This window comes from Crocodylus siamensis, chromosome 5 (genome assembly GCF_052110815.1).
Source record: "Crocodylus siamensis isolate JL-2025a chromosome 5, ASM5211081v1, whole genome shotgun sequence".
In the NCBI taxonomy this organism is placed as follows: domain Eukaryota; kingdom Metazoa; phylum Chordata; order Crocodylia; family Crocodylidae; genus Crocodylus; species Crocodylus siamensis.
Genome location: NC_143399.1, coordinates 126856448 through 126874324, shown reverse-complemented (window position 1 = coordinate 126874324; position 17877 = coordinate 126856448). Strand labels below are relative to the sequence as shown.

The following is a 17877-nucleotide window of genomic DNA, read 5'->3' as shown; positions in this document are numbered from 1 at the left end:
TGGTCCTTGTTATCCCTCAGGGCGCTCTGGTGAACAGACAGACATTCCCCCAGATCCTGATGCACACCCCTTATGTACTTATAGGCAGCAACCAGGTCACCCCTGAGCCTGCGCTTTTCCAGGCTGAAGAGTCCCATGGCTCTCAGCCTCGCTTCATAAGAATTATTCTCTTTCCCTCTGATCATGCACGTGGCTCTCCTCTGGACTCTCTCAAGCTTCTCAACATCCTTCTTGAATTGTGGAGCCCAGAATTGGATGCAGTACTCCAGCTGCGGCCTCACCAAGGCTGAGTACAGTGGGAAGATGACATCCTGAGATCTATTTGAGAAGCATCTATGGGTACAAGCCAGAATTTTGTTTGCTTTACCAGCTGTGACATCACATTGGTGGCTCATGTTCATCTTGTGGTCAATCATGACCCCCAAGTCTCTTTCAGCAGTGGTGCTAGTGAGCGTAACCCTGCCAAGCGTATAAGCATGCTGTGGGTTCCCCCCAACCCTCCTGAGGTGGAGTACCTTGCATTTTTAGGTATTGAATGTCATCAGATTTATATCCGCACACTTTAAGCTCATCCAATGAGTAGCATGAGGCCAGAATCCATGTTGTGTCAGCATGTAGAGTGGTCTGCAGATGCGATCTGGTGCGTGGCTCAGCTCTATGTACCAGATCCAGTCAGACGGGCCCCAAACACAGGCCACAGCCTAGTTCTCCATGTAGGAAAAGGCCACTGAGTGACCGCGTGGTCTAGTATACCGGCCCATGTCATCCAGCCTGCAGATCTTCTCGTGGGTGCACAAATTGGTAGGGGAACAGTGCTAGCATTCATTGCTGTGGCTCTGGAAGCCATGGCAGTTTACGTTGCCACCAAGTTTCCTGATCTGTGAGAAACTCCATGGACTGAATAGCACAGCCTCATGGGCCGGATTTGGCACATGGGCCAGGGGTCAAGCACCACTGTTTAAGACACTTCTTGTTTGGGCAAAACTGATCCTTTAAATGGGAACATGATGAGGAGAGGGAGAATGTCATACCACGAATACATTTTTGTACATTATACTCTCCAGAATTAACGCACGACAAAGCTTTTGTGGCAAGTTGCCATTAGACAGAAGAAAAAATATTCAGCAAAATGACACAGTCCCAGCTATTTAAATGTGCTGGAAAGTATTTGACATTTAGACTTGCTTTCCAAAGAGTCAAAAAGGTAACTTCACCTAACAAAATCATTGAAAAACTAAAACAGAAGCCTGAGGTTTACTGATTTCACCACCAGCCTCACTGAGGCAACACAAATTCAGAAAAATGAAAATGCCCAGGGTCATCTTTGTTTTAAAGAAGTTCATTGGACTATCATGCCCCAGCCTGGCCAGCCAGAGACGTTAGACTCAATACCCTATCATACCTACCTTTAAGATTACCTTTATATTGCGCCTCTAAAGTCCTTACTGAAGCACAAGGTGGAAGAATAAAGAAAACAGCTTAAGACAAGAGGACAAAAGACTACTACACCTTGTAAAAGCAGAAACAAAACTCCTTCTATTCACCCAGCAGAAAAGGGTAACTGGAAAAAGCGTTTCTCCTGAGGTATGTACAGCCCCTCCCAGCATGAGTGCAGTTAAAGTCCTGCCCCTCTCTCAGAGCAGTACTTGAAAAATCACAGACTAGCCCAACATCAGCAGAAAGAGCCAGAATGAGAGGGGGAAAAAAAAAAATAGACAATTCTCCCCCTCTATGCGACACTGGTCAGGCCGCAGTTGGAGTATTGCATCCAGTTCTGGGCGCAGCACTTCAGGAGGGATGTGGACAACATGGAGAAGGTCCAGAGGAGGGCCACTTGCATGATCGGGGGCAGCAGGGCAGACCTTACAAGGAGAGGCTATGGTACCCGAACCTGTTCAGCCTCCACAAGAGAAGGCTGAGGGGGGGGGATCTAGTGGCCTGTTACAAACTAGTCAGAGGGGACCAGCAGGCATTGGGGGAGTCCCTGTTCCCCTGAGCACTACCAGGAGTGACCAGGAATAACGGTCACAAGATGGCAGAGGGTAGACTTTGGCTGGATATCAGGAGGCGCTACTTCACGGTCAGGACAGCTAGGATCTGGAACCAACTTCCAAGAGAAATGGTGCTGGTTCCTACCCTGGGGGTCTTTAAGAGGAGGCTAGACAAACAGTCTTTCCTGCCATGGCAGGGGGTCGGACTTGATGATCTGCTCAGGTCCCTTCCAACCCTACCAATTATGAAACTATGAAATAAACAGTTTGGTTAAAAGTTTAAATTGAAACTTCTTGTAAATTTACAATATTTCTTAACACTTGTGTAGAGTTGGCAAGGTAATAGCTAGCTAATCTTCATAACATACAAGTCAGATTACATTATCACCATCATCCGCATTTTACTGTTGAGGTTAAGCAGCCAGCCAAGAGACACAGGGAAGTCATCACCAGGACAGAAACCAGAGCTCTTGCCTTCTGCTGTGCTCTGACAGCTTGGACACTTCATTTTCAAGTTCAAACGTACTGTCTCCTACATTAGTTGAATACTTACAGCCCCATTCGCCATAACTGGAAGGACACACAGATGGCTTCATCGTACTTCTTGATGGCCAAGGCATAGTTCCCATTTTTAAAAGCCTGATTCCCAGCTTTTTTCATAGATTCGGCATATAGCATGGGATCCATGTTAGCTGAGAGCAGAGGAAACAGAGAGAAATCAAAATCCTGAGCCCATGTATACCATGCCTCTCCTCCTCCCCTGAAAGAAAAAACAATTAAATGCTCATATAAACAGTATTTCTTTTTAATACATAAAAGGATCTGGTTTTTTTTATGACCTCAGGAGAAGTTGTCCACATTCTGAGGATTAAGTATAAATACCCTTTTGCAACTGCAATTCACTTTGATTCTGGAGTCTCTAAAACAGCATTTCTCAACCCATGGGTCATGACCAAAAAGCTGATCATAAGAATATATGAAAGGGTTGTGAACAAGCTTTAAAAATAGATCCTCCTTTAAACAAGAAAAACATTGGAAGCTGAGTTCCATGCCTCTCCCCCGACCCCACACATTCACCCCCTACCCACACACAGGGGACCTAGAGTGCCATCTGTGTTTAACGGATGGATCCCAATCAAAAAAAGAAGTTGAGAACCACTACTCTAAAACATTCATCTTGGATTTAACACGGCCATTCATTAGAAGCACAACCACAAGATTGTCTCCCTTCTCCCCTGCAGCTAAGAATCATAACACCATTTTGAACCAAATCTTTCGTCTGATCTTTTCTCATGTCTCATTTTCTCATGTTTTGTATCAACTTCAAGCAAAGACATTTAGTTCTCTGGCTGGTAAACTTTTTGATCATTGTTGTCATTTAAAGAAAAAAAAGAAGACAGGTTTATTTGTTTCTAAATAAGATTCTAATTTATTTAAATGCATACACATACACTGGGGACAATTAGACTTGGTCAAATACATTGAAATTTGTTGAGAAATGGGAAATAATAAGCATATTTTCCCATGTTTTTAATCTACATACAGAACTGTATTATATGATATTATGACAGCCTAAAATATTGCCTTATAAACATATAAGTTCCATGCTGAGAAGTTAAATCTGTTGTAAAGTTAAGACATGAGCACTGAACATAAACAAAGGGGAGATAAAAAAGGTAGCACTGACAGAAAGCCAACCCTTAAAAAAGGGAATATTCGCAATTTAAAATTGGAAACTAAATTTCCCATGCTTAACTGAATTAAGCGCACAGGTAGCTAGCTAGTAGGTTGGTAAAAATGTATTAAAAATAGCAAAGTATACCCTGGAAAAATACTAGTCCCTCCCCCCCCCAAAAAAAAAAAATCACAAAGAAAGAAATTGTGATTTTGAAAGTTTCACATAGGATTGTCTTTCAAGATTGAACTTCTGTAATCAAACAAAAGTATTGCAGAGCATTTCCATCTTGCAAATCTGAGTATAGGGAGAACAGAAAAACAAAAATACAACCAAGGAAAACACTGGTAACAGTAGAGCCCCAAGGATGCAAGAAAAGGCCAGGTTAACTGAAATAGAGTGCAACAGTGCATATTGTGTACCAATGGCTAGCTTCATGACAGGAAAACACTAACAAGTCATTCTGGGGGATGTACATATGTATGCAACCTTAGTAATACACAAAATAACCAAATTCAAGAATCTTATCTAAAGCACTGGCACAGACTCAAAAACCATCTCAAGTGCTGAGTAGAGCAATAAATTAAAAACAAACAAACAAACAAATCACTAAAATTTTTTAGTGATCCAATAGGGACCTATTCTTTTTTATTATTATTATTATTAATCACTAAGGTCCCACCCCTCTCCCCTTACTTGGGCTCAGTAGCAAAATTATGCTCAGCTTAAAAGTGTAAGAATCGGGCTCCCTATTAACACTTGCCCTATGGTGACGGTGCCTGGGAAAAACCAAACAGGACAATTCCACAAGGAATTGCAAGATTCATTTTTTTTTGTTTGTTTGTCTACAGACAAAAGCCTCTCTCAGTGTTTAGGACCCAATCTTTATAATCTTATTAATGTCAAAGAACAACAAAAAGAAAATAGCTATAAACAAAATTAACTAATAGTAGGTCCCAGCTACACTGGAAAGGCAACAGTTCTAGGAGGGATAACTGTCCCAGCACAGTTGAAGCATAGCTTCATTTTGCAGTTTCCATAGGACTCGAAAACATTTTAAAAAACCATGCCAAATGTGTCAGGGAAACAGATATAGATGGGACCTCAGTTTCATTTCTCAAGCTGGGGAAATATAAAAATGAATAGAAAGCAATAAAAACAGTGCAAATAATTAAAAGTACCATGCCCTCACTGCAGGAAGGATACGCCGGGGGGAGGGGGGGCAGGGTTGGAGCACCTGGTGTCAGGCTTGGTGCTTGGCTGGCACAGCCCAGGGTGTATCACTTGCACGGGACGGGTTTGGCTCTTGGCTGGCGTAGCCCAGGCCATGCTGCACGCAGAAGCCAGGGCCAGTGCTGCCTCAGCCACACCAGCAGAGCCCCAGCAAGTGGCATGATAGAGGTGACCCAGCAGAGAAGGCAACCAGCTCCACCACGCACAGCTTCCCCCAGTGACGCAAGTGCCAGCAGAACTGTATGCCCTGCCCAGAAGCTGTGTGCTAGGTACAGTGTGCAAGTCAAGGTGGAATTTAAGGGTCAATATTTGGGCTTGAAATCTCAACTTGTACACCATGAACTATGGTAAAATATATTTTTAAATATATTGTTACCTATATTACAGGAAGTCCTTTGACTGAAACAGAAAACGTAGGAATCGGCATCTCTATCTAACAGGAGGAATGGATAAAAATCACGATTGCAGCGCAGAAAAATAAATCCCAAAATATTTCAGCTAGAGATGATCTCTTGATGAAGATTGTGTGCATGTCTTCAAACTCGCTCTGCACAGGTTACAGTTTATGATTGTTGCTAGTGGTTCAATTTATCAAAGCTGGATTTTGGCAGGAGTTGTTCTTGCAAGGGCTAATGCTGGAGCAAATTCCTAGGGTGGGGTTTTGGCTTTTGCTCAGAAATAAAAAACTTGTTTATTGTAATATTACATATTTGTCAAAGGGCCCATTTAAAATAATAATCAGCATTTAAAAAACGACCACTGACAGAGAACATTTTATCCAACAATATAACAGAAGACCTTTGGTTGCAACATGTTTATTTCCGTTACTGATTTTCTAATAAAGGCAAACAGAAAGAAAGGAAGCCTATATGTGATAAACATGGTCAATATTATGCAAACAAGGGAAGCAAGTTCAAACACAATGAAAAATGTTATTTTTTTCATAAGAGGAGTGATGCCTACTTGAGTCTGATCACACTTGCAACTGCTTTATACCAGTTGAAATGAGTTCAGAAAGAAAGGAAGAAAAATAGTAAGTGAAGAGTAGGAATGAAAAACCCAATTGCTAAATTAAGAAGGCTGTGAAAGGGAAAAAAAAGCTAGGCTTTTGGTGCTAGAAGCAGAGGAAGAGCCCTTTTAGACCTCCCCTACCCTCCATGGCTGGCATAATGCCTACTCTCCCTACAGTTTCAATATTCTTTCTGTATAGTTTTGACCCCCAAATTCCTCCCCAACATTAATAACACTTTATCTGGCGTTAATCTGACCAACTACCTCCAGGCATTTTGCTTTTTAAATTTCTGTGACCTTCTGTACTTCCCAGTTCTGTTCAAAAGAGGTAGTAATGAATGATGAAGTACATCAAAAAGGTCTATATAGAGAAGTGCAGAGAACTCTTGCAAGTTCCTTTAACAAATATTATATGGAACAGTTTTGTCTCAAAACACAGTTTTGTCAAAATCATAATGAGTTGTGGGAAAGCGTAGATTCTAATAAATATTTCAATGAGAAAAATGTTGACACATTTTGTTTACAGCTTACATTGATGCGTATTTTGACTGTCACATTGTAGTAATAGTTTATGTAGTTTATTAAATAGTGCATGTTTGTATGTGCACATGCATGTGTGAACATTAGTACTTGAATACAACACGAACAGGGGAAAAAAAAAACATTAAAAAGCTGAAGTGGAAATGAAACACTGTCAAAAAGGAATATGTGAAGGTCCCGAATCAAATGTTTCCTGAACTTTGTCTTTGCAAAAAAAGTTTTGAAATTTCATCTTTTCATTCCAAATCAGAATTGCTTATTTCCCAAAAATGTTGGATTTCTCAAAGAACAGAAAGTCTGCATCCTGAACACCTGTAACTGAGTTTTCAAAATCAGATACTGTGTAATCAATGAAATTATAGCGTTCATCAGTGTTCACCACTGACTTCAGGGGGAGCAGGGCTGGCTCCTAATGTGTAGATCCAAGAGGTCTGTATACATCTGACTCAGACAGCTAAGTACCAAATTTACCTAAATCCAAAGTGACTTTGAATGCAATTTATTATAAAGTTTTTCATGCACAGAATCTAATTATTGGAGGGTCATTTTAAAATCCCCACCACCACAACCATCACTGCAGTGGGGAAAGCAATGGCAAGGAGGCTAAACAGCCTGATGCCCACCCCTTGCCCCCCCATACCTGCCCTACTACCTGCCCCCCTGACATTATGTTCCCCACTTCTTCCCCACACAGGGGGGGCACCAGAACTGCTCCCAACATGCTAAACGCAGCAGCTGCACAGGGAGTCCAACCTGGCTAAGGACAGCAGCAGTGGTATGCAGGTTCCTTCTTCCAGTGTCTGCTCTTTCCTTCCTCCCTCACCCCGCTCTCCCTCCATTTCCCATTTCTCCCCTGCTGGCCAGGAGCAGGCACTGGAAGGAGGAAGCTGGGGATAGTGGCAGTAGCTTGCAGGTAAGCCAGGCTTGCTACACAGCTGCTCCCTGAAGTGTAGGCCAGAAGCAGCTCTGGGAATCCCCCCGTACCTGTATCAGCTGGGGGTAGCAGCAGCAGCAGGAGGCAGGTTCCTCCTTCCAGTACCTGCTCCCAGCCAGAGGAAGGGCTGGGGAATGGAAGTGGGGAGGGGAAGACAGGGAGCAGCCACTGGAAGGACCCTGCACACTGCCATTGTTATCTCTAGCCAAGCAAGGCTCCCTGCAAGCATGAAGCAGAAGCAGTCGGGAGCGCCTCGGGGACTCCCCTGCACCCAGACCAGCCAGGGATATGGCTTGTTCCCACAGCTCCTGGCTACAGCCATCCCATACTTAATTCTAAAAGAAGGCTTTATTCCCCCCTCTCCTCACCACATTGAACAGAGGGAGCAGGAAGGAAAGTCTCATCCTGGATTAATCAAGCAAATACAGTACTTATCCACACAAAACCTCTGAACAGATCTGGCTTGTTAGTCACTATGTAACATGTGTTGTTGTACTTCCCCCTGAAGCTCAATTAAACAAGTTTACTGTATACTTAATTATATAATTCCATCTCAAAACAAGTTAAAAACATTCATCCATCCATGTTTGGGACCAGCAAACCAAAATTATGGTTTGACTGAACATAGCACCTACTTTGCAGTGGACAGATGAGTAGAAGCAGAACCAGTATATTCAACCAGAAGTAACCAAAGGGTCCCACTTTTCTGTTGGGGAAACAACACCTCTCAGCATGGGGTGGATTACCCATTTAAATAAATAAATAAAATCACAGAAACAGTGAAATGTGAGTTTGAGACCAAACACATTTCTCCATGCTTTTAGCTGTGCCTTGCCCAAAACATAACTGACAGGCTACAGCTGACATCTGCCATAGGCATCTGATGACATAAATGGACTAAACTGCATTACAGCATATTAAATTAGCACCTTAAAAACTAAAATCAGAGATGCATAAGCTTTCTAGAGTAAACTGCTACTTACCGGAATTTACGCATCCCTAATTTAGTTAGTCTGTCTATCGGGGTAAATCTACACTGCCTTATACAAAAATAATTCAGGCTTCATCCAACTTGGGAGAACTTGGCTGTAAACAGACTGCATTTCTCTGAGAAACCCTTTTGTCCCAGGAGGCAACAGAAGTACAAGTCCATTGTCCTGCTTTAAGTACCTGTGAAGCACATGACAAAAAAGCCCACAGTCATGTGCATCTGTGATGCAAGTTAATTGGAGGCCATTCCCGGGACAAACAAATATTGGTTTGCCTGCCTGCTTTTTGCAATTAAATCCCTCTATCAACACACAATTGTGAACTACAGCAGGTACAGAGCGAGACCTGGAACATATATCTAAACAGCTTATGCAGATATAGGCAATTTAGCTTGGCACCCACAGATATCATCAGCCTGGGGAAGCACCACACTAACAGGCCTAAGCTTTGCAATCTTGCTCATTCAGATCTAACTTACGTGTCTTTCTGTGCTACTGTACAGAAATAACATTTAGTTAACTTTAGCTGGGTAATTTTACATCCCAATCCTGAAAATGATTATTTCGTCTACCATGGATCTTCTGAATTACTATTTCAATGGCAATAAAATGTAGTACTAAATACCCAACGTGGCATAAATAAACATGGCTTAAATAAATAGTCTTCTTTCTAGATCAGGTGGTCAGCCTGCAGCATGCGTGCCACAAGTGACGTGGACAGCCTGTGTGTGACATGTGGCAGATCAGGCGGGGGAAAGAGGATGAGTAGCATTTCAGAAGGACACAGGATTTGTAGAATGCCTACCAAAAAGATGAGTAACAACCACCACCACGTCCCATGTATCACTCATTGGCATTTCCAAAAAATGTTGCACGATTTTATACATTAGGATGCAATGCAGGTAACCTATTATGTATTGTCTTCAGACAAGCATGGAGAGAAGTACAACTACCTTAAGAACCTAGAGGTAGCATTTTAGGGAGAAGGAGGAGGGAGATTTCCAATAAAATAACAGTAGATAGTATTGGCAAAAAAGTTGCTATTTCTCATGTCAACAGTGCCAAGTGTTATCTGGGAAATTACCAGCATGTAAAATGGCTTGGCCCATAGAAGTCAGAACAACAGGAGTGTAAAGAAGGGATTTTTAAATGAAACCTGGCCTCAAGGTTAATCTTCTGGGTGAGAGATAGAACCCAAGTTCTGGACATAGCTGTCCTGTTGAGCATAGACCAATTACTTATTCTTGGTGCCTCAGTTACCCACCTGTAAAATGAGATAATTTTTTCTTTGTCCAAAACTTTACTTGTTTAGATTGTAAACTCACCATGCTTTATTCTATGCATTTAGTGTCCAGTGCAATGGCAGCCTAGGTCTGTAAAAAAAAAGAAAAGAAAAGAAACAAAAACAAAAAATGAGTAATAAAGCATGTCATGTGTAGTTCATTTTCAGACAAAGAAACCACACAGGAAGGAATAAAATACCATAAAGAAATATTAAAGTAAAAGCAGGTAGAAAAAACACCTTTTATTTCCCTTCCTGTGAAACTATGAGTCACCTTTGTTGTTAAAGAAAAAGAAAAATCTCAACCTGGAACATGGTACAAATAAATATTTTTTAATAATACTGGTGAAGAGAAATTGTTAATAATGTTTTATGCATGTATACTAGTGAGGTGTATTATGTTTCATTTCATTTCTCATTTCTTAAGTATTTAGTCAGCACTGAAACTAAGGGAATTTAATTACTTTGTCATGCTTTGTGTCAACATCATACCGCAGTGAGTCAGTTAATGCACTATCAAATCCAGTAATAATACTAAACAAGATGCATTGCTATAATAGCTTTAAGGTTGACTACATTATTTACACAGGGACCAAGTTGCAAACACAAAGTATACAGTTTGAAAGTCATCAGTTTAAATGCTGGTTTGTCACATAGGTACCAAAAAGCTATTATGTTAGCATTTCTCTCTAGATCTAGTATCTAGATAAACTCAGATATCCAAGCGGATAATGTTAATGCAAATATCTAGACACAGTACATCATGAAAAAAAAAAAGTTATGGCAATATCATTTATAATGGAAAACAGGAAATAATCTCCACTAGTTCATATTTTTTTTAAAAGGACTTTGTTGTATTGCAATCATGTTGTGTTGACTTGGAATCTTCACTTACAAAGTGGTTTTAAAACAAGGTCCATTCCTATGGAACATAAAATGGTGAGAGGGCTTGGCCACCTGACTTCTGAGGACAGGCTGAGAGAGCTGAGCTTATTTAGTCTGGAGAAGAGAACTCTGAGAGGGGATTTAATAACATCCTTCAACTACCTGAAGGGTGGTTCCAAAGAGAATGAACCTACATTGTTTTCAGCGGATAACAGAACAAGAAGCAATGGTCTCATATTGCAGCAAGAGACGTTTAGGTTTGATATAAGGAAAAACTCTCACTAGAAGGGTAGTAAAACACTGGAACAGGTTACCTAGAGAGGCTGTGGAATCTCCATCCTTGGAGGTTAAGGCCTGGGTAGACAAAGCCTTGCCTGGGATGATCTAGTTAGGGATGGTCGTGCTTTGAGCAGGGGGTTGGACTAAGATGACCTCCTGAGGTCCCTTCCAACCCTAATGTTCTATGATTTTATATTTGTTTCTACAAGATACATGCATTTGGTAAAGGCATAACACTATCTTGATCAAGGTAACTGGGAATGCAAGGATTTAAGTGCACCAAGCTAACTAAAAACCTTTCAGACTCCTTTGTTCTTTTGTTAAACTTTACTCTACAAGTGTACTAATTAAATTGTTGTAACCACCATTCTTTGCATGTGCAATATCTGTCAGAAACAAGACATATGTTCTTATTGAAGCTTGCAAATATACATTCTGTACCAGGGTACAATTAGCACTCATCTCTCTATGGTGTACTGACATCTGGAATGTTATGTACAAAAAGCTCAATGAGGAAAAAGGTGTGCAAGATCTGTATTAAAACACAACTGGATTCTGTGGGCATTTCCATTTGTCATAAACAACTGGAAAATTAATATTTACATCACCAGATCAAGCTTGGAATTAGCAACGGTTGCATCTTTATGCTGTTGCAACATTGTTCTCCGTTGGTTGTGTATAACCTTTTTATTTATGCCGATTTGTTAAATGATTGAGCCTGGTTCTCCAATGTCTCCAGTTCACTAACTACTGAAACCCAATAGCTGACACCTTGTTTTAAGAAGCATCTATTCCTCACTGCTCAGGCACCAGAGGGGAAGTTCAATGTGGGTTTTCCCAGCCAGATCCTGTGGTACTAAAGCACAGGATTCAGACTCTGAGTGGGAAAATTACAGAATTTCATCGCAGGAGGGGTAAAGGAAAGGGGTGCACTGAGAGAAACCACACTTAGGTCAGGGATGTAGCTAGCCCTACAACTATACTAGTACCTTACACAGCAAGGGTGCTTAACTCCTAGCCAGTGTCAAAGGCCCACAAGAATTCCTCAAGTGTTGGAAAATTTGGCAGTCGAGAACAATGGAAGCATTATTTGCTGCTCTGCTACTTTCAAATTTCCAGACCCATGGGGAGCCCTCCAGGCCAGATAACATGGCTCTGCACACCAGATCAAGGCCAGCACAGAGCCAGATCCAGGCATGCAAGGTCAGGCTAGCCTACTGGATAACACCCACGGACCAACCTCACAAGGGACTGCCCACAGACCAACCTCCCACCACTTATCTGGCCCAGAGCCAGAAGGTTGAGCAGCACTGTTTATATGTGCCATAAGGAGTTCTACTGACAAATCAAAAGGACTACCTGAAGAATTAAGGTACCAGATCATTTCCTTTAAAATTAAAGGTAGAAGGAAACAGTGATCCAGCAACATTAGTTACAATTTCCTTTTCCCATGATTATTTAAACTGCATTCTTCTAGTTTAGATTGCAACACATCTTGCAAAGCCCTAAGAAAAATCTTACAGTATTTTAAAATCTAAAAAAAAAAAAAAAAAATAACATTAGTAAAATGCAAAGCATTCCAATTCTGCCAGTTCATTTCATAAGTTAAGTGTGCATCTGATTATTTTAGCATTGTAACTATTCATACAATAGCATGCTAATAGTTCCCTGTGTTTTCTTAAAAAGATTTTTCTGTGCTCATCATTCTCTCTCCTGCCCCTCTTCAACCGAACTCACCGCTAGTGGATATGATCCCAAAGAAACCCATGTCTATTCTGGCGACAATTCTTGGTCCTGTTATCATAAAATATATAATGGAAACAGGAAATGAAACAGGATTTTTCTTTTTAATTTCTAAATTACTTCCTCCCTATAATAATGGCAAAAGGTGGCAATGTATATAAGCAAGTGTCGCACTGTACTAGAAAACTTTATACACGTCTATCTTTTCTAAACTACTAAGAATTTTAGAAAACGAGGTAGTACATTATCCCCCACTTCATAAATGAGGGGAACAAGGCACAAAATCAAGACTGTCAACACATCAGTGGCGGTGAACCAAATCTCAAGATTCCTAGTCCTTGACAAAAATTACCAGGCAGCTGTTTATACTAAGGCTTCCAATGTTGCTGTTTAGGATCCAATTGAGCATCTCTGTGATGCTTAGTGTCAATTCTCAAACTGTCCCCAGAGATAACATCCTTGTTAACAGCAGCATATGGAGAGGAAAGATAACAGACTGGATTACTTACCCATCGGCCCTCTCGCCTCGCTGCAAGTTTGTGTGCACGGAGTCAAGCCCTTCCCTCTGTCTAAAAGCGCAACCTTTCAAGTCAAGTGAATAGAGGATATCAAACAACAAGAATGCACTTTTTGTAGAAAACAATGATTGTAACAAGGCTTCCTGACCAGTGATTTAAATAGATTTGACGTAAAAATCAAATCCACCCCGATATAACTAGAGGAGGTTGAATCAGTATTTTTTAAAACTATTTTGACATCCATACTAGGCAGTTTTCACTCATTTTTTTGACTGTAGAAATTAAGAGCTGACATTTTCTGAGTGCCTCAAGTCTAAGAAGGTTAAGACTCCCCTTCACCCCACCACAGACTGACAAACCACACCACTGCCGGGTGTAGTTACACTGAAAGAGTGAATCTATGCTGGTGTGTTTGCACGCACGGTGCATTACACTACTGGAGTGAATCTACACAGGTGTGTGACACTACAGGAGTGACTACACACACACATGCGCACATGACACTACAGGAGCAAATCTCTGCAGGTTGTGTGCGCGCGCACATAGATTCACTCCTCTAGTTTAACACTGCATGCATAAGCACATACATATGCACCTCCCAGGTGTGAATCTACATATGTGTGTGCATGTGTGTACATGTAGGAGTACGCATGCATGCAGGGCATTATGCTACAGGAGTGAATCTATGCGTGTACACATAGACAGGCAGGGTGCATTGCACAACAGGAGTGCATGCTCACCCAGCATGTTATACTACAGGAATCAAGCTAGCAAGTGCGCAAATTCACTCCAGCAGTGTAACACACTGCGTGCACACACCCAAACGCACACCCCCCCCCCAGTGTGGCTGCACAGGTTCACTCCTGGAGAGAGAATGTGCGTGTTGGGGGGCAGCCCTCTCGCGCAGCGCGTACCTGTACCCGGAGCCAGAGCCGCCGTCCGCACGGCCCGCGCTGGTGCCACTCCCACCGGCCGCTCACGGGGGCGCCTGTAAACAGAGGCCAGGCCCGGCCGGCCCTCGCCCCGCCCCGCTCAGCCCGCGTCATTTCGGGGAAGCGCCGGGGCCGGGGTCGGGCGTCGACGCGCTGGGACTCGGGAGAATCGAAACTGGTCGCTACGATCTCCCGTCGCTCCTTCCTGCCGGCTACACGCGCCCGGCCGCCCTTGCACCTCACCTCATCCTCCCTAGAAACGCGCCTCAGCGCCGGGGCAGCGCGGCTGGGCGCTCACAGGAGCCAGAGCCTGAGGAGACTGCCCGGCCCGACCCTTCGCGGCGCTGCTGGCTGCGCTCCTGTGCTAGGTGTCGGTGCTCTTCCAAGAGCCCAGTAGGGCTCGGCCTTTTGCCCAAGATCAAGCAAGCCAAGGGAATGTATGAGCCTCCGAGCCTGGTGCTTGCACCTAGGAGGCCACCCTGCATCTGGAGGGTACCTGAAGCCCCAGACCCAGGGGTCTGGAAGGGAGGACACTTGCCAGGTGCTAGAGCCACGTGGACTTGACAATGGAGTTCTGCTTCATCAAATTTTGGAGCCTGGCTTTGAACCGCTTGATTTTTGGGGGTGTCAGTTGCAGCCACGTGGGGCTAAGGGCATGGGTAGACAAGGACACCAGCAGAATAAAAGGTGGTTTCTGGCCCACCCAGGAGAGCGCTCAGACACCAGCAGACTTCCCCATGCCTGAAGAAGGGTGTTCATATCTCAAATCTTGCAAAAAACAATTTTTCCGGCTATTTAGCTGGTCTAATAAAAAGATGTCACATTTACCCAAAGAAACTTGTCTGCCCACTTGATTTGGACCCAATTTGCCCTTGATAGAGATGGAAGTCCATGGCTATTTCTTTAAAAAAAAAAAAAAAAAATACAGGCCTGTTCCCATCACAGGAAACAGGTTAAGAGTCTTAGATAATAGTGTTTTGCTAATTACTTACTGGATACTTCAAACCCAAATCCTACTTAAATGCCTCATTATTTATAGCGCTCAACATCCATCCCAATGTTATATTTCCATTATATTATGTTTCTCTACTACTCTGGCTGCCATGGTTCCCCTGCTTTGCCTGTGGCAGGTTAGGGAGTTAGACTCATGTTGTGTCAGGGTTGATGGTAGTCTTAGGAATTTAGGTTATGGATTGCCTGGGATGGTTTGGATAGGGATGATCCTGTCTCTGGCAGGGGGTTGAACTAGGCTGCCTTCCTTCGAGGTCCCTTCCAGCCCCACTTCTTTCTAGGACTCTTTATCAAAACAGTTTGCAATCATTAATACAGATAACTGAAAGAGATCATTATTTCTGCACCCATACCCCCCAGGGTTTTTTTCAACTGGCAGCAAAGGAGGAAAGAGCTCTGCCTGACCAAGTAAAGGGAAGAGGCCTGCATGCACAAGCAACTTGATCCTGGTGAGAGATGGAGCACCCTTGGGGTGGCTCAAATGATGTTTTAGCTGAGCAGCATGAATTTATGTTATAGCTCAGGGTCTGGTGTTTTATTTGCTTAACTGGAGCTTTGGGTGAGGCTATTAGGGGTTGGAGGAGGCCTCACAGGGGACCCACAGCAGCGTGGAGACCCCAGCCCCTGAGGCGGGCAGTGAGAAGCCCCAGAGAAGGGGCAGTGATTGATGTGAGACTGGGCCGTGGACAGCCCGAGAGCCAGGCAGGCTTGGGATGTGGTAAAGGGGTGGTTGGAGCCACACATAGCCCATAAGGCTGGCAGAACTGGGCCGGTGTACAACAGGAACAGTGTCCAAGAGGATGGAGAGATAGCCTCCCTATTATACATTAACATCACAGTCATGGCGGGTGAGACTTAAGGGTGCTTTTAGGCTAACTTGGCACGGTAAAGGGGGTGTTAGGGGAGAGCGCGGTAACCCCTAGGATGCCCTCCTGTTACACAAGTGATGGAACTGAGACACAAACTTAACAGCTTTGAAGATTGTATCTTCTACACCAAACTTTTCCAGAAAGTCTCCTGTTACTGCTGCTGCAGCACCAGTGATACTGCTTAGTGACTTGGGCACTGGCATTTTTATCCCCAGGTCACCTAACTGATCAGAGAACAACTAAATGTAGCAAAATGCTCCAGTAATGCCAACTCTCATGACAAACATCCCAAGACTCATGATTTAAGTCAAAATAACTCTGGCCCACTCTCTCAGGATAGAATCCTCAAGTCTCAGGATTCTTCTTCTGGAACGTATAGAGAACGCCTAGCTGGTAAGTCTGTGGAGAGGAAGAGGGAAGGGGCTTGGGAGCAGATTGAGGACCCCATGGTGAGGGAGGGAGTGGGACAGGGGTGAATGGGTTACCAGGTTGTGCGACAGAGTCACAGGTGGCTTTTCCAGAGGTGCAGGGGGAGAGGCATAGCTCCCCACCACTGCGCACACCACCAAGGGGAAACACTGGGAGGACGGGGCACGTATCCCCCAGATTTATGCATGGGGCAGAAGCAGGCTGCCTGCTACAGGCTGTGGCTTCGTGCCCTGCTACCTTTTGCCCTGGGAGCCATGTGACACCAATATGGCTCCTGCTGCTCACTGGGTGGGTAGTGGACACAGCATGGTCAGTGCGCAGCTCCTAGGGTAAACTTTGCCCGTAGGAACTGTGTGCTTGCCACACCACGCAGCCTCTACCCACCCAGTGGGCAGCAGGAGGCACACATTGCATCATACAGCTTCTGGGGCAAAGGCAGGAGGGTGAAGAATGTCAGCCTGCCTCTGCCCCCTAGACAAATCCAGGGGGGCACATGCCCTGCTATGCCTCTCCTAGGGGTGCGCGCATTGGCAGGGAACCACCTACCTCCACCCACCCCCAGTGCCTCTCGATGAGTTGCTTGCAGCTCTGTTGCACAACCCATGACCCATCTGTATCTGCTCCTCGCTCAAGTCACAGCCTCCCTCCGCACAAGCCTTGCTAGTGCCCCTCACTCCTCACCCACAGTATACTGCATCCTGCTAGGGTATGTGGAGACCACCCCCCCACCCTCCAGGCTCCAAAACCCACAGCCCCCCACACCTTCACAAATAGCGCCCCCTCACACATCGCAAAATAGCATCTCATGGCTTACGCAGCAAATCTCTTGCTTTTTAAGAGTTTGTCTTACTTTTGACACAGTGGGATCCACAATCCTGAATACTCTGTGCAAGGTTACTCTAACATTCCCACTATTCCCATCAGCACAGCAGCATCAGAGTCCACCCACAGAAACTGGTGAGTGTAATCTTATGTATATAGATTAGCAGCCAAAGTCCACAGGTGAGAGCCTGCAGCTCTTAGCAGAAGTTTCCATTGACAGGACAAAAAAAAAAAAAATCAATATAACCCTGTTACCAGAGCTAAGTCATAGAAGACTGGCTAAAAAGAAGATTAAGACTACTTTACTCCAAATTTGGTGCAATGTGGCTCATGCTTAAATGAAGGCAAACAAAAACAACACACCCAATGAACAACTGGTGCCTCCTATGAGTGGGGACCACCCACAGCCACATCAACAGCAAGTGGGGCACAGCAACCACCTGCAGAAGCCGGTGGCAGCTTTGGCAGTTGCTAATCTCGGGGGGGAGGGGGGGGTGCATGTGCCCCTCTATGCATTGCCTATGAACACACCCATTACTAAATTCTAAGACAATTCTGCTCTCAAACTGAAAAGATGACATACTTTCACCATAAACAAAACACATACCTCCCTAATCTCTAATCAGTCACAGCTGTTATGGGAAATGAGTCACAGGATAGAAATCAAAACCTAGTTTGTTTTCATTTCCAAACTCAGCTTTAAAAACGAAACTTAACAGTAAGCCAGACTCTTG

General features: G+C 43.8%; 1 protein-coding gene across 1 annotated transcript in view; it reads right to left on the bottom strand.

Annotated features, from left to right (window-relative positions):
- Window positions 1-14123, bottom strand: part of TRANK1 (tetratricopeptide repeat and ankyrin repeat containing 1) — a 76280-nt gene extending 62157 nt beyond the window's left edge. Inside the window, exons 1-4 of the mRNA XM_090050282.1 lie at window positions 13995-14123; window positions 13072-13144; window positions 9699-9746; window positions 2545-2683 (exon numbers count right to left, since the gene is read on the bottom strand). Of these exons, the coding sequence (XP_089906408.1) occupies window positions 2545-2683; window positions 9699-9717 (158 nt within the window). The 5' untranslated portion in view covers window positions 9718-9746; window positions 13072-13144; window positions 13995-14123. The remainder of the gene's footprint in view (window positions 1-2544; window positions 2684-9698; window positions 9747-13071; window positions 13145-13994) is intronic.
- Between the last annotated feature and the right edge of the window lie 3754 nt (window positions 14124-17877).